General features: G+C 44.5%; 1 protein-coding gene across 2 annotated transcripts in view; it reads right to left on the bottom strand.

Moving 5' to 3' along the window:
- The window catches only part of IFT80 (intraflagellar transport 80), a 326,686-nt gene that overhangs the window by 202,256 nt on the left and 97,980 nt on the right, over window positions 1-26,450 (bottom strand). For both annotated transcript variants that reach the window (XM_078666860.1, XM_078666859.1), the window contains exons 6-7: window positions 20,573-20,682; window positions 3,954-4,043 (exon numbers count right to left, since the gene is read on the bottom strand). In XM_078666860.1, coding sequence (XP_078522986.1) covers window positions 3,954-4,043; window positions 20,573-20,682 — 200 coding nt within the window. The remainder of the gene's footprint in view (window positions 1-3,953; window positions 4,044-20,572; window positions 20,683-26,450) is intronic.

Genomic DNA, 26,450 nt, shown 5'->3' with positions numbered 1-26,450 from the left:
CTCCGTCCCGGGCGGGGAGATTTGAAGATGATGGCTCTGGTCCACCTCTTCTTGGTCGCCGAAGATGTTTTCTGGATCCGGGGCCGCTTGTCTGGCCTCAAGGCGCACCGCGCGCCGAAGCTTGAGTGTCTTCTTGGACCTGAATCTTGCGCAGGCCATGCAGTTGTCTTCGTTATGGTCTGGTGAAAGGCATTTGTTACAGACCGGGTGCACGTCTATATGTGGGTATTTGGACCCACAGAGCGGACAGTTCTTAAACGGACTCCGCTCCATGCTGAAAAGTTGCGGTCGTGTCGCGATGAGAAGGCCTCGATGTCCGAAGAGTGAAACTACTCCGCTGCTTCCGACTCCAAGAGACGGAAGAACTCGAGACCGTGCGCAAACAATACCGACGCAAAGAATATAAGGCCTTTTGGCCGTAAAAAAGCTAGTTTTTCTCGGTTCCGACAGAGAGACGTCGAGACCGCATCCGAACCCAATGGCGGAAAAAAACAATCTGGGGATGGAGCCGATGCCCATGCGCACTGTAGTCCAGGGGAGGAGTCACCTATCTCAGGATACTTCGAAGACTCTTCCAAGACAACAATGTGCGATCATCCGGACCCAACACTAGGCGGCGATCTAATGCTAAGATATGAATTTAGCAGCCCACATGCCTCGAACTATGTGGGCTCTTGGCGCCTATGTTATTTTTTTTTTACAAGTGCACGTCAAACCCTGAGACGTAGATATGAGAAGGGCTATGACTGTATGCAGGAACAATGTTGAATGATATACGTAGTACTTCTTTAGCACTGGCAATGTAACCACAATTGCGATATATGCCGATGATTAGATCCTATGTAACAGAAAATACAAAATGCAATAAAGATATTTTTTTTAAAAATGGTACTTGTAGTTCGTTTGTCATCAGACCTTTCCAAGATGATCGCTTCCTGGTTGTGGTTCTTTCTTCCCTACCTTAGTTCCTGGACTGTACACTTATCCGGATTCTTATTTTTGCATTCTGAACCACTCTCTTAGCTCCAATCCATACTCTGTTCCAGGCTATCCTATTTCCTGGCTTGTGTTTCCTGGTTTTCCCTTTTAAAAGCCCCAGTTCAGTCTTCACCTCATAATAAGTGGTTCCCTGATACCTTGTACCTGTGTTATTCCTCACACCTGTGCTCTTCTTCAGTGCCTCTGGCTATTTCTGCAAAGTGAGCTCAGAGTACAGTGGCTCGTCGATGACTTGGTGTTGAGTCTCTTCGGGCTCCTCCGCATCCCTTCTATTTTTTAGGGATGCTTTTTGATTCAGTTTTTATCTCTTGTTTTCCTGTGATTTTCATTGTTCTTAGCATTATCTGGACTCTGCCCAATTTGTTATGTAACATATAAACTCCTTCCCTTAGGTTCTGTGTATTCCATGCCTGCTATTCCACTCCTACTTTCCTGAGCCCAATTCCCTGTTTCTGTGTTCTCCTTACTGCATATTCTGTGTATTCCAGTCCTGAACAACATTTTGATTTCAGTCCTGCTTTTCCCTGAGCCCATTTCTTCTTTCTGTGTTCTCTCCACGGTTTTTCTTTGTCTCCTGGTCTGTTTATATTAGAATCTTGATTGTCTCTATTACCAAGGGTGGGTGGCAGTTAGATTCTGAGGCTTGTGCCTCTGGCAGAGGGAACCACCCAGCCCTCTTTCTCCATGGGAGCAGCTGGGTGTCTCCCAGAACTCTTTGAGAGTAATCTGCTCCTTGCTTTTTTGTGAGATCTTTCACCTCGCATTGCGATCACTACTCATGAAGTATACAAGCTATCATTTATGATAGTTTGTCATCTCTCTTGTACTACTTTGTTGTAGCACTTGTGTTATCTTAATGTTTCATGTTACAGAGTTTCAGTTTCCTAATCATTCTTGCCTACTCCAGTCCTCAGCTTCTGTGCTCCTTTCCTTTCCAGTGTTCAGATGCTTCCTTGCATTTTCACCTCTGCACTGGAACATAATGTTTCCTACAGAAAGCTCAGACCCTCGTATTTCAGTCTGGCCTCAAACTCACCCAACTAGTCTCCTGACAGCAACTGATAAACCCTCTGCGCCTTTGCGTCGTGAACATCTAAAATCCTGTGCTTCTAATTACTATACTTTTCAGGGTCATTATCAAAGCACTATTGCTGCTAATTCTAATAATATAATGGGAGGCCTACATGTAACATTATAAAGGGCAAAAATACTGCAGAGAACTTTCTCACCAGTGGAAACTTCAGTATTTTTAGTCTATATGATTCTTTCTAATCAAGAATATGGAAATAATATTAAGGATGGTAGCTAAGCCACAGACAGAGGATGGGCAGTGCATACTGAGGTGGGCCTATTAATTTAGAGTTGCAAAATGTGAACATCGTTTCATTGCTTTTATATCAAGAACCCCTCATGTACAGGGCATGAAAGCAAGAATCTATAAATATGAACAAGCCGGTGTAAACTCAATTAGCTTCTTTTGTTTTGGTGGAATGAGATGTTTCCTTTGAGGAAGAGGAGCCCCCATTGATGTGACAGCAATGAGGGAGGCAAGAACAGCCAAAACGACAAGGGAAGCTCAAAGGCTTGCTATCTATACAAATGCTTGCAATCAGGGAGAAAAAGCTCAGATATTCTGCGTAGCTTTCTGATGAAGTTACAGGACAATTTACATATAGATCTATCAGTATCAGTCTCAGGCCTCGGAAAAAATAGCTAGGAAAACAGATCACAGGGTTTATAAAGAAATGTGAAGTCATCCTGAGAACAAAAGAAATATCTTTTTGAAATAATACAGCCTTTCTGAAAGGCTATATATTAACTCAGAGAATGTGGATTTCATTAACTCAGTTATTCTTCTGGGGTTTTGTGTAATACCAACAAAACATGACAAAGTGAAGAGAGTCCTGTGGTCGGTATTACACCAAGCCCTGAAAGGGTTGTACATTGCCTCTATAGACGGGAAGACATTTTAAACAAGTGTGCCTACGCATGAATGTTTTTACAGTTATTATCTGATGAATTTGTAACTCTATTGCCTGTTTTTTGGCTGCAGATGTCAAACATATGTCTTTTGAATATTTACATTATCCTCTCGTCTCTTCAGATCTTTATATCATATTACTTTAAACGCTCCTGTGACCAGTTTAATGTGAATGGCCATGGGTACCATTATGAATGTTGAATTTATGATAGGCAGGTTGAATTGTTTTTATACCTTTATCGTGATTATGTTTATCTTGTATAAACTTCAGCAAATATTATATGGTACATTATATAGTGTTCGAGGTAGTTTGGCTGGATGCTCATTTAATGTATTTAAAAAGCAGAGTTCATCACTTGCTCCAGTGGTGCAAAGTTATTTAAGTGATCTGAGTATGTAGCAATTTTCTATTTAGGGGAAGAAAGGAGAGACTATTTACTAATGCTTGGATGAGAACGTACATCATCAATGCCATTATCCTCCACTGCCTCAACTGGCATACCTTTCTCAGACAGAAGACAGTGCTTCCAGGATTTGGCCACATTTATTTCTCTGTTATGGGCAATAGACCCACTCTGACAGTGACAGGGACTTTAAACCACATGGACTACAGGAATAAGTGTTGCTCAAAATGGCACAGTTGTGTAGTAGGGGGATACAATCTATAAACGGACGTTACTGCAAGACATGAAAACCTAAGCAGATACAATTCAAAATAGACGTTCATAGTCAGGAACCATAAATACAAAAAATCAAATTAACTTGACCATACAGCTGCAGCGAAAAAAACGGACATGAAACATAAGGAGCACGTTTGTTGTCTCATGGCACCAAGAAGCTAAAACACTCATGTGATAAGGTGTTCTGAATTCCGTGCTACAGTAGATATACAAAGCAATTTGACTGAAGATCTTGGTGGGGAAATCAAACGTAAAGAAAGTTGGAACTATGTGAGAAAATTAAACTGACATACCTTATATTTGCAGTCTTCGCCTGCAGAGATGATTTGATCATTGACAGCGTTCCAATCTACCTTTAAAATAACACCGTCATGGGCCTTCCACTGTTGAAGTAATAAACAAGACAAAGAAAAGTTGATATAAACTTAAAACTATATATATTTTAAGGGTTTTAAATAATGTACATATGCACCTAATATAAAGTCTTGCCAAATATTTTCATATATGCCTTACATATGACTACAAGGATATGAACACGATCACTTGAAAAAGAATGTCTGCAAATATCATAGCTTTGCTAAGAAGGGGAAAGACAACAAATGAGAAACCAGGTCATACAGTTGAATACATGCTATATGCTATTTGCCACAGTTATATCTAACTAATTTGCTGAGCTCTATCTTAAAAGCTAATTGATTGGCAATTCGCTTAAGAAAGAAAGAACATCAGAATCCATTAACTCTGAAGCATTTGATCAGCTGGCTATACCTGTGAGAATTTATTATAATTCATCGTCCTTGTTGCTGAGTGGTGTAATGATCTGAACAACTAGTATCTGTAATTCGGAATGCAATCATGTCACTAAGCATGTTATTATGAGTAAGTTCTTATGGTTTGAACTGTAGATTAAATTGCATGGAGTACTAGACTTACCAATGGACAATTGATGGTGATGTGGTTTATGTCTCCATTAAAGTTTTCCTGCTTTCTTTACAAGCATTGTTAAGGATTTTTATGGAAGTGGTGACGAGGATGTGATTTTGAGCAAAACCAGTCGGATGTTTCAATATAAGCAAATTATAATCTATCATCGCTAAAGACACCTTATTTGATGTGTGTAACAAATTGAGTTATTAGTTATGAAGGATGCGAGTCCTTCACCAGTAATGAGTTTGCAATTCTCTTTTTACTGGGAATAAAGTACCCTACTGTAGCATTTGACTCTCTCATGGTAGCGAAGCAGAGTAGTGCAAGGACTACTCAGTGGAGGTGGTGTGGGCTGGTAATCCCACCCTGCTGGTACACAGCAACACTATTCAATACATCTTTGCCCAGTCAGTGCCTTTTCTTTTAAAAAGGCAAAGTACTTTTATTACAGACACACACACACACCACTAAATACTGGACATTAAATTACAAATATGTCCATCAGGATGGAAATGGAAATCCTTTTGGAAACACCCTCATATCACCTTACATCCCTAAGGTGCCCCTGAACCTTATGGCTACAATACCCAAAATGTATATTAGATGCAATGTTACAGTATAAGGAGTGTCATTTTAAATAAGGCAAGCCTATTCGCTTTCTTAGGGCAACACCGCTTAGGAAAAAGCAGCCTCATGTCATGATTTACCAATGCACCTCCTTTAAAATCAATGGGCACAATTATCAATATTAAAACGCATTAGTTGTAATGGTAAACGTAGTAGTATTAACATCAGTATTTTAAATAAAGTATTTCAATACAAAACATGTCTCAGTGTTTTAGGTTTAATGTTATTTTTTAAAACCTCTGTTTATTGAATGTTTGACAGCATGCCATGCAGTACATCATATCGCATCCAAATTATAAGTGTGTACAGTGAAGTTAACCGTGATCTTAAACATTAGAAACAGCAAATAAAATAAAGAAAAACACGTAATAGTACTTCAACTGGTACTTCAACTGCGTTCATTCTTCAGTAGAGTCAATACCTTACAGAGACATCAGTTTCCCCTCCCTCTAGGCACGATTTTCTTTTCGACTGATTCTATCCTTGTCTCCCTTACTAGTACTATTTGTCACTTGACAAAAGCGTGGGGCATTGAGGAGCCATGTGGTCCCGGTCCTCACCCACCGCTACAACCATCCAGCAGTCATCAAGGGGTCAGGGTGGGACCAGTTGATCCCCCAGCCCCTTGGATGTGTTCCTGCATACCAGAAATGGCCATGTCCTGAGACCGTGCTCCCCTCTCTACTCCCCTCCCATCCTCTGCTTCTTGTTTTGTGTGCATAATTTCTAGCAATGCAGCCCATGTTTCCAAATCCTCCTGTAGCTTGTCATCCCTGCGACTTAACTTCATATGTATTTCCTCAGAAATCGCTCACTCGTTTACATCCTTGCACCATAGTGTCATGGAGGGGACCCTGACACACAGCCATCCCATATAAACTCTCCTCTAAGCCAAGGCTAACGCCATCTGTGTTCGCAATACTGCATATTGAGTCCCACTATAAGTGGCTACAGTTTGAGATCCCATTTGCATGAACAAACCAATTCATGGATCCTTAGCAACAGGATAGTGTTTCACATTAAAAAGTAACCTTGGACCCCCACACAGGATTCAGACTGTAGGGGCCAATCGAGTGCACCTCTACCATTTGAAACATTTTAGGAGGGGTGTGGAGCCTATACACTAGATTTTGTGCGATACTGGCGCTCGGAGCCCTACGGAGGCCCGCCCACAGTGATTGAAGGGCACAAGGTCCTGTTCCATCCTTGGTACTTTTAAGGACTTTTCCAGGCCTTAATGCAGAAGAGACTGTTACATTATTGTAGTCTTGAAGAAGGTGGTTTACATCTGAAATATACCACCGAAATGCGTTGACGCCTTTGGTTTTTATATATTTTTCCCCCAAGGAAATTGTTTATGTCCAATAGAGTATTAGGGGCTGTGGATATTTTAACAAACTATAGAATGAATTCCATAGGGAACAACCGACATTAGATGTGACTAATAGGTTGCATTTGTATGTTTTTGTCTCTCACCATCATTTGGACACAATTTTGTGCTATGTATGTATTTTTAATGTATTGTGATATATTAGATCAAAAGAACTTGATAAAGAAACTCCCTTTTTTTAATCAAAATAAAAAATCTTTTTAATGCATTTTTGTTGTATTACATGTATTATAATTGGACAATAGGGTCTAGGGTCTCTTTGAATGATTGTGTGAAGCTGGTGAACTGAGTGGTACAAGTGAGAAAATTAGGTACTATTGAGTATGTACTGATCCTCCCAAGAGAAACTTGCTAGTTTTAATTTAGAGTGACAAGGAAGGCAACCTTCCAGGAGAGGAACTGCCAGGAGCACGAATGTAGAGGCTCAAAGGGAGGACTATGAGTCTGGTAAGGACAGCGATAAAGTTCCAGACGGGTGCGTTGTACCCTGGGTGGGTAACCTGTTTGAGCTTTGATGACAGGGATTTTGGACAAAGAAGAGTGTTCCCGGTTCTGCATGTAGGCTGCAATAGCGGCTAAGTGAAGGCAGATGGAAGTGTATACTTTCTGCAAATGGAGCAGGTAGCAGACAATATCCTGAACAGCAGGTTTAAGCAGGTCCGGGTGGTTTGAAAATTCAGTAATGGACAAACTCTCTCTACTTGGCAGCATAATAGGTTTGTGTAGTAGGTCTGCAAGCTTTGTTGAGGATAGACATACACTCTTGAGGAAGAGTGACACAGCCATATTCAATCATCTCAGGAATCAGATTCCTAGATTGTGCTGCCTGGAGCTGGGGTGCCTTACTGTGCCTTCGTTCTGAGTGAGAAGGACAACCTGTTGGGGAGCTTCTTGTGGGAGACCATTGACATCTCTATAAGGGTTGAGAAACAGGTTGTCTGGCCCACATGGGAGCCATAAGGATGAGAGTGAGGGAGGTTTACCGATGCTTCTTGACCACATACGGAATGAGTGGGAAAGGAGGAAAAGCATAGGCAAAGATCTCCTAACAATTTATCCATAGAGCATTGTCCCTCGACTGTGGGTGTGAGAACCTGAGGCAAGGTTTGGGCACTTAGCGTTTTGGGCCGTGGTGAAGAGGTCTATCTTGGAACACCCCAATGGGGGAAGTATGGGAGTAGGACTTGTGGGTGTAGTTCCCACTCGTGGACTTGTTGCTGCATCCTGCTGAGCAGATCTGCAAAGTCATTGTTCACTTCAGGAAGTTACTCTGCTAGGAGGAGTATCCAACTGTGAAACGCTCAATGTCAAATGCTTTGGACTAGTACTGGCAGCTTTGGTGAATGTGTGCTGCCTTGCTTTTGGGGAAAATAATCAACTGTCATGTAGTATTTCCTTATCAGGAGTACCTTGTGCTGAATCTGCTGGAAACAAGCCTTGAGAAATAGCTGGCTAGCCAGAAGCTCAAAGTAATTGATGTGACTGCCCCTTTGTTGTGCCAACCACATGCCCGAACAGTCAGTTGTTGACGATGCACTCCCCCATCCTAAGAGCACGGTGTCCGTGGTGATGGTCACCTGTGGTGCAGGATCCATGAAGGGTTGACCCTGCAATACATTTTTGCATTTCCACCACTGGAAAGTGCGATGGGTGCAGCCCCGTATCAAAATTAGATCCTCCCAGTGACCATGCACTTGTGACCATTGTGCTGAAAGGCTTTGCTGTAGCAGACGTATGTGAAGTCTGGTGTGGGGAACTATGGCTAGGCGTGAGGCCATCATTCCGAGAAGGCACATAACAGTCATGACTGTTAATTGACAATATGGATGAAAAAGATGTTTGAATTGCTTGCACCTGTTCTGGACTTGGGTAAGCCTTGCCAGTGACTGTATAGAGTACAGTCCCGTGAAAGTGCTGGATCTGAAGGGACTGTAGGTAGGACTTGATAGTATTTATAGTGAACCCCAAATTGTGGCAGAGGGATATAGTGGCCTGGGTGCGAGCGAGACACTGTTTGCTTGATCAGTCATTCATCCATGAAGGGGAGTATGTAAATGCTGCACCTTCTACGTAGGTAGCAGCCATGAGCAGGATGAATTGGTATGTGGGAGTAGGCATTCTTTAGATCAAGTGCAGTCATAAAGTCGCCTTGCTGCAGCAGAGGAATGACAACCTGCAGAGTGACCATGTTGAAATGTTCTGGTAGGATGTACTTGTCGAAGGGCCTGTGGGGGAGTCTGGGCCATAGAGGCCACTTCTTTTTGGGGAGTAGAAAGTCTATTTAATACACCCCCCTTGCTATGATGCCGCAGTGGCATTGGTTCTATTGCCCCTTTGATAACGAGTGCCTGGACCACTTCTTGAAGAAGGAGCTGGTGACCTGTGGAGAGGGTGTGTCTGTGGGTGAAATGTGCTCTAGGCAGTAGCTGTGCTCTATCATGGAGAGAACTGGAGCTGATCTCTTCGCAATGAAGAGGAAACACCTGCAGCCCCCCCCCTCCCCCAACAGGTGTAGTGTGATCAGGATGTAGTCGATGGGAGTCACTGCTTAAAGGAGGCGGCTCCTTTAGCTGACCCCACTTTACCCCTAGCCCTGGTGTTATTGCCCATGTAGCCCCCTGCAGAAAATACCCACGTTACCTGCTGATCGTATTTTCATAGATGCCTCTGATAGGAGACATAGAGTCTACGGAAGTGGTCTTACTGCCTCCCATGTACGTCGACCTCGGCAAGGGCCCCGTAGAAGAGGATGTCTGAAGGACACCCATTGCCTTGACTGTGTCTGTGTCTTTCTTGAGCTTTTTCAAGCATCTGGTCTACCTGTGTTCTAAAGGTGTTCACTGTCGAATAGTAGGTAAAACATATGCTATTGTACTTATAGCTTAAAACCAGAGACACAGAGCCAGGCTTTACATCGGACCAGGCTGCTGATGTTAGCTTCCCTGGTCGAGGTGTTAGTCACTAGAGTGCAGCGGACGATGCTATTCAAAATGGTTTTACCCTCTGTAACTGGTTATTGCTCATGCTGCCTATATTCCTCAGGGAGGTATTTGAGGAGTTGCTCTATCTCATACCAGTGCTACTGTCGTATTAGGAGTACGTGACAACAGAGTTGGCAACTCACCAGTGTGTGGCTGATTGTGCTGCCACTCTTTTGCCTTCTGTGGTTAGTTTTTAACCCTTCTTATCAGGAGGTGAAGTGTCTACTGGACACCGGTGTGTTTCCGTGCTTTTTGGAGTAGGAGTGAGTGCAGAGGAACTGACCACAAAAGTTGAGAGGGTCATTCAGTGAGGACTTATATTTTTGCCAACCCTAGGTGTCGACCTCAAATCTGGGGAACAGGGATCGAGTCTTGGCAAGGACGCGCAACATCCTGTGATTCTGGGCAAATCACTTAATCTCCCAATTCCTAACAAAAATGAATGTGTACTCCTAGAACGCAACTGGTGCTCGTGTAAAGCGCTCTCATAACTTCGGGTCAAGTTCGCACTATATAAAACTCCGTAAAAAAAAACAAAATATGATGGTGGCCTTGACTGGCTCTTTGAAAATTTTAGGAGCGGTATTAAGCATTGGCAGCTGGAGGAGATGAGGCATTAGGCGGTGGTGGTGAAGGAGGTCATGGGGGAGTGGGGTGGAGAAGAATGAGGAGGAGGAGGATTAGGAGGAGGTGAAGAAGGAAGAGCGCTAGTACCTCGGTCTTCTTTTGAGGAGATGGAGGTTCCAAAGCAATTTGCTCCTCATACTTTGACTTCCTCTTCCTTGAAGAGTCTTCTGCGGCTTTGGTCGGCAGCTCGGTGGTGATTCTGCCAGTTTACGGGTGGATAAATAGACACATCTGGCAAGCATCTAATGCCACCTGGGATATTGGAAACTTGGTTGCTCTGATTGTTTGGAGCATGAAGTTGAGAGGTTCTTCAGCACAGAGTTGGTCTATGGCATCGATGCAGCCTTCAGCGCCGATGTTGATTTTGGTGCCGGTGGCGGCTTCAGTGAAAATGTTAGCTTCGGTGCTAGAGTCAAGAAGATTGTCAACTTTGAAGGGGATTGCGTGTCGTTGGCTCTAAGGCTTTTGTCAGTTCTGACCATAGCCCGAAGGTAGTGGTGGCTCGGCAGGCTGTAGTCTCCAGGTTTGATGCCTAACCCCCACCGGGGCAGTGCTCTGCCTGTCTACGTGGTGTGAGTGGGTGCCAACAATACTCATGGTTGAAGATGTCCACGATCATGGGTTCGGGGTCGTGTTACTGTTCCCCCACATATTTGGAGTGTGAATTTGCCTCTGAACAGGACCTCCTGGGCCCCTGATTAAACGGCCTCTTCCTCCACTTTGATCTCACGGGCTCTGAAGACATTGGGGGTGTCGTCGGTCTTCTGTTACTGCATTCTCTGATGGGCCCACCTCCGCTCGCATAGGTACCATAGAGTCTTGTTTGGTCGGAATGTGAAGCATGTCTGGCACATGATGTCATTGTGCTCAGGAGAAAGGCAGAGATTGCAGAATTGAAGGTGGAAGGTCCAGGAGAACTTAGAGTGGCACTGGGGGCAGTACTGGAAGAGAGTCCTTTCCATCACTGACCTACCATTCTTGTCAATGGGATAACAAAGACGATGGGTGAATGACCTAGTGAGGGAGTGAAGGCCCCAGCAGTTAGTGCCCAGGTGAGTCTGGTTTTCGGTGGTTTGTCGTTCGAAGATTAAGTGGGACTGGAAGTACCCCTTTCAGAAGGCCACAGGGCAAGGAGAACTCGTGGGAGTTGAGGCTTTATTCTCCTGATGTCCAGTGGCCCGACTTACTTTGGGTCCTAGGAATTGGACCAAATACACCTGCATCACTTGATTCTCAGTAGTAGTGTGAATTGAGCAGTCTAAGGCTTCTTGGGGGAAGGTAAATGCAAGGGGGAGGGGGCATTGAACAAAAGATCGCAACTCAAAATACATTCAATAGCAACAATAAATGATTGTCCAATCAAGTCAAATACTTACTTTTAGGAAGAAATAAGTATTTATATAAGGCTAAAAAGTGAAATGTGGCATACACAAACAACACACAGTCACCTGTGGGTCTAGGTCTCCGATTCCCACTTCCCTCTCACTAATGGTAGAGGTTATTCTCTATTCACTATATGTGAAATTCAGGTTAAGCCCCACAAGTGGTCAGAGTCTCAAAAGTGTTCCAGGGCCCGAATCGCTAAGCGGCAGAACAAGTTCTCCCAGGGAGTTCTGGCCCTATGATCAGTCTTACCTGCTCCTGCAGGGGCTGTGCTACCGGAGTCCAAAAAAGAGTGTTTCACTCTTGGATATCACAGAGAGCTGCAGCAGCTGCGGAAGGTAAGTAGAACTCGCGACTGAGCAAGGGCAGCAGCTGGGCATCCACGGCGCTTCCTACAGTAAGATGGTAAATTACTCTGATCTTTCTCGCAGGTGGGGGGGCAGTTGCTTGGGCATAGACAGATCACCACACTGTCCTCTCCTCTTGACAATGGGGGAACCAGGCAATGTTCTTTGTTCTTCACAGTGGCCGCATCCGGCATATGGGGTCTCCCACTTTACACTGTAAACGGGCGACGGCTCGATGGTTATGGCAGTACTTTTGTTTTCACGATAACCTTCTCTAGCTTACAAGGTTGCAGACTTCACTCCACACACGGGCAACAGTCCGATTGGCATGGCAGTCATGCAATCTTCACAATGGCCCCCTCTGGCATACAGGATTGCTGACTTCACTCCACACACCAGATACAGCCAGAACGGTGCAGAAGCTGGGGGGATCCACTTATCAGGATACCCCATTGGACCTCATTCCCTTCAAGCACTCTCCTCTTCCTCACCGGGCTCACTGGTCTTGCCAAGCTGGTGCTCGAGGCACATGGGGCAGGTGGTCTTGGATTTCCCTGGGTGATGACCCCTCACCCAGCTGTGAGACTTTAGCCCCCTGTCCTTGGTGACCAGCCAAAGTCTAGCAGAGCTTCTCCTCTTCAACATACAGCCTGTGGTTGCTTGATCATTTTAAGGCCTTGAGCTACCCTTCATATAGTCTATTTCCAGACACAAAATCTGCTCCTTTTGAAGTGTCCACTCCTTTGTCCTGCCATTCCTCCAGAAAGCAGTCTGTCACAGTAGGATCGACTCCAAATCGGATAGCCCCACAGCACAGTCCATGGGAGGGACTAGAAGATCATACCTGAATATCAGTCACAGTAATATGTGACTCAAAAAGTTTCCTCAGGGCACTGGCCCTAATCTATGATTATGTTATTAGCCCCATATCCTTCCTGAGATGTGCCCAGGCCCCTTTCGAGGGACTTCTCATTGAATTAAAGAGCACCCTATGAAGTGTAGCCAAGAGCCTGGCTCTCCTCCCTCCAGTGTGTGTCAGATTCAGCTCCCAAGAATACAGAAATCCTCAAATCTGTTTGGATGTACTCCTATATCTCCTCATGGTCCTCCAATTAACCCTGGGTCTCTCAAAATGGAACCCAGAGTCTTCCATGCATTGTACCATTTGCAGGCACACATGCAAACAACACACACATGCATGATGCACAGCACTACATACTAACTTTATGTAGATCAAGGATAAGTTAACACAGAGCAACACAAGTAAAAGGGCATGTTCACTTCTACTGACCACTGCGCATTATGTTGCCACCACCTTGCTGCTTAACTCCTGGCAAAGGCAGTTGCCATTCACCACTAAGAGGATTGAGCATTGGATGCCCCTCCTGATCAAAAAAGACCGCAATCCGTGAGACAGGCCTATGTCATGGCATATATGCATGATCAGCGGACGCCAATGACAATAAAAATCAGCACCAGGGATCCAGTCATCATTGCAGCTGGAGTACTCAGGGTAGGGGTTCATGTATATCACCATGTGAGGGACTTTTTCATCCCAACAAGGATCCATTATAATTCTTCCATAACACAGGAGGTGAGTGGTTGAGTGGGCACGGTGATAAGCGCTATCAGGTGCCAAACATAGAGCCCACTCAGTACACGTCCAAGCCCAATGCTGGAAAAAAACAATCCAACAATGGAGCTGGTGCCCATGTGAGTTTCCATCTACAGGAGGAGTCACTGTACTTGGTTACTTGAAAGACTTCCTCAAAGAATTTTTTTTTGCAAACGCCTGAGGCCAACACTAGATGGCAGGAGTGTGCAGAGCAAGTGTATCTATAGACACACATGCTACGAACATAATATCCTCCTTTTAATCTCGGGGACAGGAACATATTGTTACTGGCCTGTCTAGTATCAAGCCCTACGTATATAATCCCTTTTACTAAAAAAAAAGAGTTGTCTAAGCAATGACTTCCTCTGCAATTGACATAATTTGTACCAGGACCTGCCAGTGTGGTTTAAGGACACAGGAGTGGGGAGAAAGCCTTCATGACTGTTCTAGAGTTAGTCTCTTCCTTTCGACAGACCATTATCTAGGGTTGTTTAAATTCCCCTTAACATTCAGCAGTTGAAAATAAGTCTGCAGAGTACTCTGGATTTTTACACCTTCTATGAGCTTCACATATTACTGTCCTTTAGCATTACTGGCTGTCTGTTTTTCTTTCTGATGCCCTGTTAGTTTCAGAATATCTACTAAAAACACGGACTCCCTTCGCACCATTTGTACAAAGCCAATCAAAGTCCTCATTTATCTTACATTTGATTATAGTAAGAAAACAAAAGTGTGGTGTCAGAAGAACTGGGATTCTAAGAGCTCATTTCTGCATGAGGCGAGAACATACATTCTTTAGTAGAGTGCCCCCCACACTAGTACTAAGAAGCATGAGACCCCTAGTTCTCAATCATGTTTTTGCCCTGGCAGGTTTTCCCCTCCCTTAACCGTAAACAGGGTGACCCTGCAATCATCCAATCAGACGTGCCCTGCTGGCAAGGGTCATAACCATTCTCCCTAGCATGGTATGAACAGATTCATGGGATGGACTTTCAGCTCCCCCTGCCAGGTTCTTCAGCTAGTGGAGGCAAAAGTCCAGGACTCAGTGATGAAAATGAAGTCTAGGGGCCAGATGTAGGTATCCAAATACCGGTCGGTAACGGCCGAAAATCGGTATTTTCGGCCGTTACCGACCGGTATTTGGATACTGAGATGTAGGGGATGTCAAAATACAGATTGGGTAATTTTACCAAAGGGTAAATTTACCGAATTGGTAAATTTACCGAATCGGTAATTTTACCGAATCGGTAATTTTACTGAATCTGTATTTTGACATGTAGGTAGCACTTTAAACAGTGCTACACGGCTTTAAGTAATCATTATTTACCACCAACTATTAGTTGGTGGTAAATAACTAATTCCTATGTAAATGCAAATATGTGCATTTACACCTGCGCCATGTGGCACACATACATGAGGGCATGTATGTGTGCCACATGGCACACAAGCACTAATCAGGGGTGCAACAGGGTGTCAAAGTGACACCCTGCCACCCTTGAATTTTTGGTATTTACCGATTCGGTAATTGACATTCATTCCTAGGCAAATACCGAATCGGTAAATACCGATTCGGTAATTAACTAATCTTACTGATTCGGTAAAAAATACCGAAAATTTACCTACATCAGATTTACCGATTCTAAAATACCGAATCGGTAAAATTTGGTATTTTAGAATCGGTAAAAATTATTTACCTACATCTAGCCCTAGGTCATGAAGTTCAACAGAATGTTTACCCATTGTATGCTGTTAGACTGCAATAATACTTAATTGGTTGCAGGTTACTGATACTGAGACCTGCTCAGTATGCATGGGGTGAAAGGCCGTGACACCCTAATTTATGGGTAAGTTAGGGCAGGAATCGGTGCATTATGAACGTACAAAAGGATTTGGAGCGAACGAGACTTAATCATTAGTAAGTGTAATACAAGACAAAGTTAGTCTAGAAGCATAGACTTGTCTCGAAGACTAAACCAAATGCCAGGTTTAGGGATACTGCAAATGCCTCCTTAGGGTTTGATTAATCTATATCCAACTCTGAGAATGGTGGTACTTTTAAAGAAAATGAAAAAATATTAATAGATTTTACAGTATAAATACCACTGCGCTAAAGATGCAAGAGGTATTATACCAAGGGACAAGGGTCGGCGGGCTAGTTGTGGGGATAGCACCTGGCTGAGTGGCATAAATAGAGAGCCACTGAACCCGCCAGCACCTTTAGGAGTCCTGAGGCGGAAAGCCGGGACCGCGCTTAGTAATTTTAAAATATCCTGACACAGATTCTAAATATTGCACTGATTTTAAAGATTGCATATTTCGCCCGCAACTTTAGGAGTCCTGAGGCGGAAAGCTGGGACCGCGCTTAGTAATTTTAAAATATCCCGATACAGATTGTAAATATTGCACTGATTTTAAAGATTGCATATTTCGCCCGCAATAGTCCTACCTGCACCGGTTGAGGCCCTCCTGCGCTCGCTTCCTCACCCGACCCTCCCGATTGTCCTTACAGCCGATTTGGGGCTGCTGGAACACGGGGAAGGGCCGGGCAATTTCGGAGCCGCCATCTTGGGTGGGTGCAGGGTCGGCGGGCTAGTTGTGGAGATAGCACCTGACCTCTTCATCCTCAATATAATGAGCATGCCTGACCGGACGCGCAGCGGACGCACGCAGACGGCGCGCCAGCGGCGCGCCAAAGGCAAGCCCGTCTGCGCCAGGTCGGGCCCAGGGACTAGTATCCTTGCTCCTGTCACGGTAGCCCCTCTTATATACTCGCGCACCTCCCTCCTGCAATTAAGAGACACTACCAACTCTCTATGTAGGCACTCGCTAAACCCCGCGAAAAACCAACATGGATGCCGACACTGTCCCTTCCAAATGATTAGGATAAAGGAGAATAGACGGAAACCTGAGTGTAAGCTTAAGATGGCACTATTGAATTGTCGATCCCTGCCCAAACACGCCATAGAAATTTCAATCCTACTGCATGACATGGCACTTGATATATTGTTTCTTACGGAAACATGGTTAGGACCAAGCTCGTGCCCAGACATTGTCCAGGCTCTGCCCCCGGGGTACCTGATTCAGCATATTGACAGAGCAGGGAAGGTAGGAGGAGGGATTGCTATCCTTTTTAAGGAACATTTAGTTTGTCGTTTGCTAGGCAGCCCACTCTCTGACTGAGAAAATGTCCACTTCTCCATCGCCCTGTCACCATTAGCTTCTTTCTCAGGGCTTCTGGTATATCGTCCACCAGGATCTCTAGGACAATTCCATAAGGCACTACTGGAAACGATAGTGAACCTGGCCAGCTCAGCTTCTAACTTTACCGTACTGGGAGATATGAATCTACACTTTGATGATCCACAAGACACAATAGCCATGGATCTGGCCCAAGACCTGGCGACATGTGAAATGGTTTTAAAAATCCAACAAGCCACCCATACAAAGGGACACCTTCTTGACCCAATTTTTTCCAATATTACTGACTTAATTACCAAGGATCCGAGCCCGGTACCATGGTCAGACCACTCTGTAATACCATTTACTTGGAGTGCTCCCCTCCCGGTCCTGATCAAACCCTTCTGCAGAACGCAGGCAAGACATTGGCCCAAACTTAAGATGAATTAATGGTCGGAAGCATTAAGGGCTACCCAACCCCCCGCTAACCGTGATATCATTACAGCAAGTTCAGAGTTCAATCAGTGGATAGAACATTCACTGGACACAGTGCTCCCTAAGAAATCTAAAATTCAAAAGATAGGATCAACCAATCATCCATGCTTTAGCCCGGAGCTCCGGAAACTTAAACAATGCTGTAAACGAGAGGAGAGGCAATGGAGGAAAGACTTTAATTTAGAGAAAAAAATTAAATATAGAGCCTCCATCAAGGCCTACAAATCTGCTTTAAAGACAGCCAAAACCGCTTTTTATGCAGAGAAAATTATTGCATCCTCTAAAGCACCGAAAGAGATCTTCCGAATTGTTAAATCTCTTCTGAAAGCTCCCAACCCCCCTCCAATTCCAGATGCAACAGGATCCCGCTGTGAAGAACTCGCAACCTTCTTTCACACCAAAATCCAAAAGATTCTTCTGGGCCTTCCACCCATTTCCACTTCTGAACCACAATTGCAAGTCGAAACACCCTCCCAAGGGAATCTCCCCAGCTCTTTTCCTTTACCCCGCTCACTGTGGAACTGTTACCCTCTCTTCTCAATGTAGTAAAAAGTGGCTCGCCGCTCGATCCTGCACCAATTAAAATCTTGAAATCAGTTTTGCCCATTATCACTGCACCAATCATCAATTTGGTCAATTCTTCGATTGAAGCAGGTATAGCCCCACGGGACTGGAAACTGGCCATGGTCAAACCACTGATAAAAAAACCTAACCTTGACCCTGGAGACTTGTCTAACTATCGCCCCATTTCCCTTCTCCGAGGTATCAGTAAATTGGCGGAAAGGTTTATAAACCGCCAATTGTCTTCATTTCTGGAATCTTTCAATCTACTCCATCCATCTCAAACAGGCTTCCGCCCCGGCAAGGGATGGAGACGGCTCTCGTACAGGTGGTTGAGGAGTCTAGGAGGATTCTGGACGCAGGTGGTAATGTGGCCATTATCCTCCTGGACCTCAGCGCCGCCTTTGATACGGTGAATCACTGTATTCTTTTAGCCCACCTAAACAAACTTGGAGTCTCGGGAAAGGCCCTCGCATGGCTGGAATCATTCCTTCAGGAAAGGTATTTCAAGGTGTTTGAAGGGGATTGCCATTCCTCCCCTGTACATTTGCAGTGTGGGGTCCCGCAGGGCTCCTCCCTTAGCCCCACACTTTTTAATGTATATATGTCTCCCTTAGCTGAGAAAGTGGCTCCCTATGGGATCGAATTGGCCAGCTATGCCGACGACACGCAGCTCATGGTCTCTCTGAACCAAGCAGAACTGTCCCCCACGAGCCTGAGTGTCTGTCTGGAGGAAGTAGCCAAGTGGATGTGTCAGTCCCATCTCAAACTCAACGGTGAGAAGACCTAACTTATGTTATTAGGCAGGCAGGCATCATTCAATGCCCCCACACTATGGCCACCTTGTATGGGCCCTGGTCCTACCCCAAAAAGTGAGATCAAGAGCCTGGGACTCTGGTTAGACGAAGATCTCTCGTTTAAAGTACAAGTCAGGAAAACAGCAGCCACTTGTTTTGGCCTGCTAAAATCTATACGCAAAATCCTTCCCCAGTTGCCTGACAAAGCTAAAAGAATTTTAGTTCAGGCCCTGATCTTATCCAGGCTTGACTATGGAAATGCGATCTACCTGGGAGCCCCGACTTCGGTGATCTGCAAGCTTCAGGTGGTCCAGAATTCAGCGGCGAGACTGCTGACGAGCACTAACCATCGCTCCTCAGCCAAACCAGCGCTAAGATCTCTCCACTGGCTACCGATAAAAGAACGGATACATTTCAAGGCCCTCTGTATCGCCCATAAAAATCTTCAAGGCAAAGGTCCTCCAATTTTCGCCAACCTTATCAGACCCTATAAAACGCCCAGAAACTTGCGGTCCAATGACCTCAATTTGGCAGAAGTTCCCAGAATTAGTAAGCCTCGCTCCGGAGGTTGCCTCTTTTCTTACAATGCATCAAAACTGTGGAACTCTCTGCCTCTCTCCCTTCGTCAGGAACCCAACCTCCTTACTTTCCGCAAGAAACTAAAAACATGGCTTTTCCCGGAAACTATATAATTAAGATTACTCAAGAGCAATCTCAGACTTTCTGCCTTCTGTGGTTCCAAGCGCTGGGATGCTCCCGGGTAGCCATGCGCTATAGAAGAACAATTTTCATTTCATTTCATTTCAAGGGACAGATATGCGACAGGATTTTGCATGCGCAAACGGGTTTGCGACCCGTTTGTGCATGCAAAATCCCTGTGGGCCATGTACTAACACTATTTTGCCAGTTGCAAAAAATTGCGACTCGCAAAATAGTGTTTAGCGACTCGTAATAAGGAAGGGGCGTTCCAAGGGTGTCCCTTCCTAATAATTGTGATTCCAGCCCTATGTATGAATTTCTTGCGACCACAATTCCAGTCGCAAACCACTCGCAATTTACCGCCCTCTTCAAGTGGGTGGTAATGCAGTCGCAATTGCGGAAGGGGTCCCCAAGGGACCCCTTCCCCTTTGCAAATGTAGGGGGAAATATTTTTTAGGGGCAGGCAGTGGTCCCAGGGACCACTACCTGCCCTCAAAATATGAAACGAAAACTTTATTTGAAAGCAGACCCAGACATGGAGTCCTGCTGAGCCCAGCAGCCTACCATCCCTGGGAGTGCCAGCCATTCCCAATGGGGTCGCAAATTGCGCGTGCCTCATTAATATTCATGAGGCATGCAATTTGCGACACCATTGAGAAACGCAAACAGTGTATCAGACACTGTTGTACATTGGAAATTGTGACTCGCAATCGAGCGAAAATTACAAGTCGCAATTTCCAATGGTCGTACATCTGGCCCCAAATGTCTAACCAAATCACAATTTGTAGCTACCAATGTTAGTGCTCTGACTGAAGTACACTTTCAGTTCAAGGTCAAGTACAAATCCAATTATCTGTGTTAATAAGACAATGTTTGAAGTAGATCCGTGTTTTCAATTGGAAGCGTCATCAAGCTTGCAATGTTATTAAAGTCTCAATTAATCACCCCAGTACATCAAAAAGTCCGTTGATACATTTCTATGTCCACGGTTCCCATTCATCGAGACACGTGAAACAGAGCGCCATTCATTTTAAAGCCACTCACTGCAGGTTACTTAACTAAAAAAAAAGACATCACGAGATATCATGCGTTATTAAGTGTGCCCTATAACTGCATCCAATCCAGAAAAAAGCAGACTCAAGATCCACCATCTTAACTATAAATTCTAGACAATATATTTTACAAACCAAAAGAATCAATAAAAATAGGCCAACGAAAGGAAAGGAATTGTAAATAAAATTAGCTCAGAGTGTCGTCCTAACATTTAGTTAAATATGCAGGCATACCTGTAATACTTTTGCACTGGGCTGAAGAGGTTTGATAATCAACTGCTTCCCTGATGTATAAAGGAGTTTTTCTGAATCGGGCCCCCAAGCCACAGAATAAACTGGTGTACCTGTACAGAAATGGGACATAAAGTTCATTCCTTAAACATGTGCTACAGTTTGAAACATACCATATTTAATTTTTTTATTCCATCCTTATGACATGCTGGCGAAACAGGTAAGGTCATACGAATACAGAGAAGATTTCAACATTGGAAAACCATCATAAAATGAGTTTGTGGATCACCAATGAAATAAGAATCAGCAGAGGAATATCGGGTATTTTCGAAGGAAAGCTATATTTTCCCTTTAAAGACTCTATTCTGGCCTTAGGCATGATGTTTTCCTATTCTGTTTTTTCTCCTGTAGTAAATCGATGTATAGTAAGAGTTCTCCACAGATAGGACATAAAGCCTCAAGATGTCTGGTTTAATCAAAATCATTGGGACTGTTCAATTGTGAATTAAAAAGGAGGTTCCTAAACCTCTCATCTGCCTTTACTCATTTCTTAATCCATAAAAAAAATAAAAAAAATAACAGAATTGTTCCAGTTCATGCCTTGTGTGCGTTTTTACTCTGTTCCAGTTCCGTTTTTACACGTCAAAATGATTTACAATATAAATTTGTTCCTACATTATACCAGACAGCAACATAAATCATTTGTAAGAATTTTTTCTTTGGCCTTCGATTACAAAGTGAGTCATGAACATTCCTAGAGTGAATGAAACGATAAGATTTTTAATATTCGACTTCATTGTAGTATTCTGCTTGGTGGGACCGGATGTTGCACTGAATGGGCATTGACTAAACAGAAGCAGTCCCTTTATACTATATGGGTCATGTTGCGGTTAGGCTAATGGGCGGATGGCAATAAGGCAGCTACTTTGTCATTAATCCAAATGCCTGATCCCAATATGGTATTGGACAAGAATATCTACCACCCATCCTCACTACACTTCCAGCTCCACCACAATTGCCTGACCACATCACAGAAAAAAACGACCAAACTACAAGGTCTCCAGCACCACACTACAACTAGTGATGTGTCAAATATTTGGTCACACAATGTGCTACAATGCAAAATAACTAAACATGAAGCCTATTTCATTCCTCAAAGGTCAGCAAGGTACATGCGATGGGGCTAGACTAAGAAGAAAATGTCTACTTTAACACATTTTTTAGACCAAACTAGTCTCCTGCTGAAAAATGTGCTAAGTTGTGTAGAATTTTGTGATTGCAAAATGAACACAATTTAGCACATTTTTGTGTATGCAAAACGTGTAGATTTAATGCACATAATGATTTTTTTAACCACAGGCATCTCTGCCTCCAGCATTGCAATACCCCAGTACAGGGGAGGAGCCAGAAAATTAAAATACCCCCACTTTGAACCAAGCTCTTATGGCACAAAGCAAGCTAAGCAAGTCATCACGACCCTACCTAGAAGAGCGTGCTTGTCTCTTCCATCCAAGTATCTATCCATTCATTACTTCATACTTCCATTCACTTGCAGATATCCACTATTTCACCTTTACATACTGTGATCCATTCATTCGTTTATCCATCCTTCAGTCTGTCAAGATCCCATCCATGCATCCCCATCTATATCCAAACCTATCCATCCATCTTCAAACCCAGCCATCTATCCATCCTTTCACTCAGTCATTAATACTTTCACTTACCCATCCCCTTTTATCCATACATTCACCCATCCATCCTTTCGCTCATCCATCCGTCAACCATCCTCCCTTTCATTCATCCATCCACCTTTTCACTCCATCCATCCACCCTTTCACTCTGTCCATTTAGCCTCCATTTCACTCATTCATCCGTCCACCTTTTCACTCAGCCACCCATCTTTTCATTCATCCATCCACCCTCCGATCTATCCATGCATCCAATCATCCATCCATTTGCTCTTTCACTCATCCAATCTTTTCACTAACCCATCCATCCACCCTTTCACTAATCCGTCCATCAATTCACCTTTTCACTCATCCATCAATTCATCCACCCTCCCTTTAACTCATCCATCCTTAAATAAATCCTTTCACTCTTTCATCATGCTTCTATCATCCACTCTCTCACTCATCCATCCACCTTTCCATCCATTCATCTATCTATTCAACATTTCACTCACTCATCCATCCCTTTCACTCAGCCATGCTTATATCTATCCTTTCACTCGTTCATCCATGCATCTATCCATCTACTCTTTCACTTACTCATCCATCCACCATCCCATCCATTCATCTATTCACCTTTTCGGTCATCCATTCTCCCTCCCTTTCACTCATCCATCCTTACATCCATCCTTTCACTCTTTCATCCATGCATTTATCCATATATTCTTTCACTTACTCATCCATCCAGCATTCCATCCATTCATCTATTCACCTTTTCACTCATCTATCCACCCTCCTTCCCTTTTACTCATCCATCCTTTCACTCATTCATCCATCAATCCTTTCACCTACGCATCCATCCACTATTTTATCCATTCATCATCCATCCACTCACTCACCCTCCCATTCTTTCACGTAATTATGAACCATTGTGTGCAGAACTGCAGACAGAAAGAGGCTCATCAAGAACCCACTACCACTGTAGCAGCTAAATCAGGGGGTTGGTAACGCCCCTACCCATATAGTGGCACATCAGACTGCTACATTAGTATCCCACAAAACTACACCACCACACCACCAGTCCAACAACATTACTACCCAAGCGTTACACTGGAAGGATCATTCCTGAAAACTCTTCTCTCCTTACCTAGCTCCGCAATGGTACAAGCTATTGAACATACAAATTCAGGTAAATCTGTGCAGATTTTGTAAAAGGTTGGGAGGTGGAGAAGAGGAGAAAATGTCGAGTTGGTGTAGGAGGGAGATCCAACAGAGCGAATTGAAGTGGGCAATAGCTACCAGAAATAATCTGTACTCTATTTGTGAAACCCTGAAAGCAAAAATTGATCCAGAATTATTGTGTATTGACGACTGGAAGAGTGTCTTAAAAACCTTGGGAAATGTAAAATCCAGACAGATCGATATGGATTATTTAAAGCAAAAAAAGTCTGTGCAATTCATGATAAAACATGGAGTAACGATAATTCATATCCATATTTAGATACAGACCAGATCATAGGATGAGATTGGAATTATTCAAAGTGAGAATAGGTATTAATCCCGCCCGTGCAAATGAGAAAGTAAAAAATATACTAATGGATGACTATGGTAAATGTACATGTGGGCTAGATTTAAAATGTACTAGCGTTCACTTTGTAATGGATTGCCTAAAGTTGGTATCAGTACGGCGGATGGTATTAAGCCCACTCTTTTTAAAATATGGAATAAACAGAAGGTTGCAAGCAATCGAGCTACTTACGGATATGCAGAGCTTAGAGAGTGCAATCGCCTTGGCGAAATTTATACAAGTAGCCAAAAGATTTCTTATGGAACAATGACATGAAATAGGGTTGTCTAAGATGTGATAAATTGATCAAAATAGAATGTCTGTAATCATTTTATGAATTGTAATTTTTAGGTATTTTATCGTGATTTATAGTGTGTTATTATGTGAATATGTTATTATAAGAACATAATGTAATTGGTTTTTAGGCTTTTAAGGAATTTTTTAACAATTGTATTTGTACCCAGTGTTATGATGAATATGTAGTTTAAAGGCCAAATGGTCACAATAAACTTATCTTTGATTGATTGAAGCATTGCACTACTAACCCAAGACTTGCTCTACTCCTTACACTGTAATGCCATCCACTGTATTACCATCCCACACTGCTGCACTACCATCTCCACATTGGTGAGGGAGAAAGCATTAGGACATCTAGTACAACTGGTGCTGAGACTATTAACTGAGCAGTTGCTGGTGGTACCAGGAAAACATAAACTCAAGAAAGGTCTGAACAGGGGGAGGAGCTTGGCGGGCATCCGAGATGGCCGCGTGAGCCCAGCGCTCCCCGGACCCCCGCCGCTCCCGGCTTAATATCCTGCTTTAATCCTGATTTCTTGCGAGGATTCATATAGAGGACGTTGGGCTGATCCACCTGGACCCTTCAGAAACTGATTTGGACATCGGGTGCCTGAATTATGTTCGATTGAACTTTTGGGCTCCGCCCCCGAAGTGCGCCCGGGACTGGGTGAGGTTCGGTGGCCGTCTTGGAGTTGAACAACAACGGCAGGGGGATTAGTCTTGTGAGTCCCCCTCTTAAGTTTCGGTTTCGTTTCTGCCTCGGACTGGGACATTGGTGAGAGGGTCGGGCCAGAGCTGCGGCCGGGACACACATAGGTTGTCTGGCCCTTGGCTGCACTGTTCCTGGAGTGGGCTGCCTCTATCCTGGTGATACCCCTCTTGAAGTCCTTTGGTCCCGGGGCCTCCATTTCTGGTGCCCGGTCCGTCGACCCTGGTGACATTACTCATGACGCATCTTCAAAATGGCGGGCAGAGGGGACCGAGAGACGCGCAAGACGAAGACACCTCTGCGCGGGGGTCCGGTTCAATCTAATGTTATGGATCGTTATACCCACTCTAAGGGGTCCCCCGGAGCTGCCCTGCCCGGTCCTACTGCGTCGGACCAAGTAACGGATGCGTCGACGGAGCCCTCCTTGCAGGACATCATGGGCGCCATTTCTGGCATGAGGGAATCCATAGGCCAACAGTACGAAACTTTGGCCCACAAACTTGACACTGTGGCAATTGAGGTGAATTTGATTCAAGCCGATCTCTCCAAGACGAACGAAAAGGTGAAGTCGTTGGATATCAAATCTTCCAGCCTCACGACGGACGTCTCTGATATTCAGACGGAGATTGGCAATCTCCGTAGGGTGAATGATTTCATGACCCGGCGCTTGGAGGATTTTGAGAACAGGGCACGTCGCTGTAATGTTCGCGTGGTTGGTGTGCCTGAGAATCCAGAACCCCACTCGGTTGATCTCCTGGTTGAAGACCTTATCCAGAACCACCTTTCTCCGTCTGGCCTTAGTAAATTTTTCGCAGTGGAGCGCGCACATCGTGTTCCGGGGGGCCAGGGCAAGCCAGGCGCCCCGCCGAGACCTATTGTTGCAAAGCTTTTCCACTACAGAGATCGGGACGCTATCCTGCAGGCCTCGCGGGTGAAGGGCCCGGTAGCCTTTGAAAATGCCACGGTGAACTTTTATCCGGACTTTTCCCAACAGGTCCAGAAGCAGCGTATGGGATTTCGTGGTGCCAAGAAACGTCTTAGGGACTTAGGGATGCGTTACGCAATGCTCTTTCCGACCAGGCTGCGGGTAGAGTATAATGATCGAACTTTCTTCTTTGATCGGCCAGATGCTGCGAATGACTGGCTGGACTCCCTGCCTAATCGTCCTCCTGAGACTGAGTCCGAAGCCCACCCGGGCGGTGCTGAAGGTGGTGTAGAGAGCTGAACGTTTCGTCTTTGACTGCTGCCTTGTTTTGTATAACTGGTCCGGGGATGTAAGCCTATGTTCCTCTATCTCATTTGTGTTTTGATGTATAGTCTTCTTCTCGCCATTGGTTTGATCGGGGGGCGGGTGGGACGGAGCCTTTCCTCCTCCGGGGTCTTTGTGTAGAATAGGGGTTATTGGGCGACAGGCACACTGCAGGTTGGGGGGGCTTTTTAGCTTTTTGCAGGGGTGCAGGGTGGGGGGTGTTTTCTTGTTATTTGGGGGGTGGGTGGTTGGGAAGTTAGTTGTTTGTGTGTTCTGTGTTCAAGGCGACTTTATTCTGTATTTGAATTGCTTTTTGTGGTCATGCTCATTGGTGGGGGGTTTGGGCTTTGTCGGGTGGGATGGGGGGTAGCGGGTTGCGATTTGTTTCGTGG

Source organism: Lissotriton helveticus, chromosome 11 (assembly GCF_964261635.1).
Source record: "Lissotriton helveticus chromosome 11, aLisHel1.1, whole genome shotgun sequence".
Classification (NCBI taxonomy): domain Eukaryota; kingdom Metazoa; phylum Chordata; class Amphibia; order Caudata; family Salamandridae; genus Lissotriton; species Lissotriton helveticus.
Note: the sequence above shows the minus strand (reverse complement) of the source record. Positions and strands in the feature narration are given on the sequence as shown.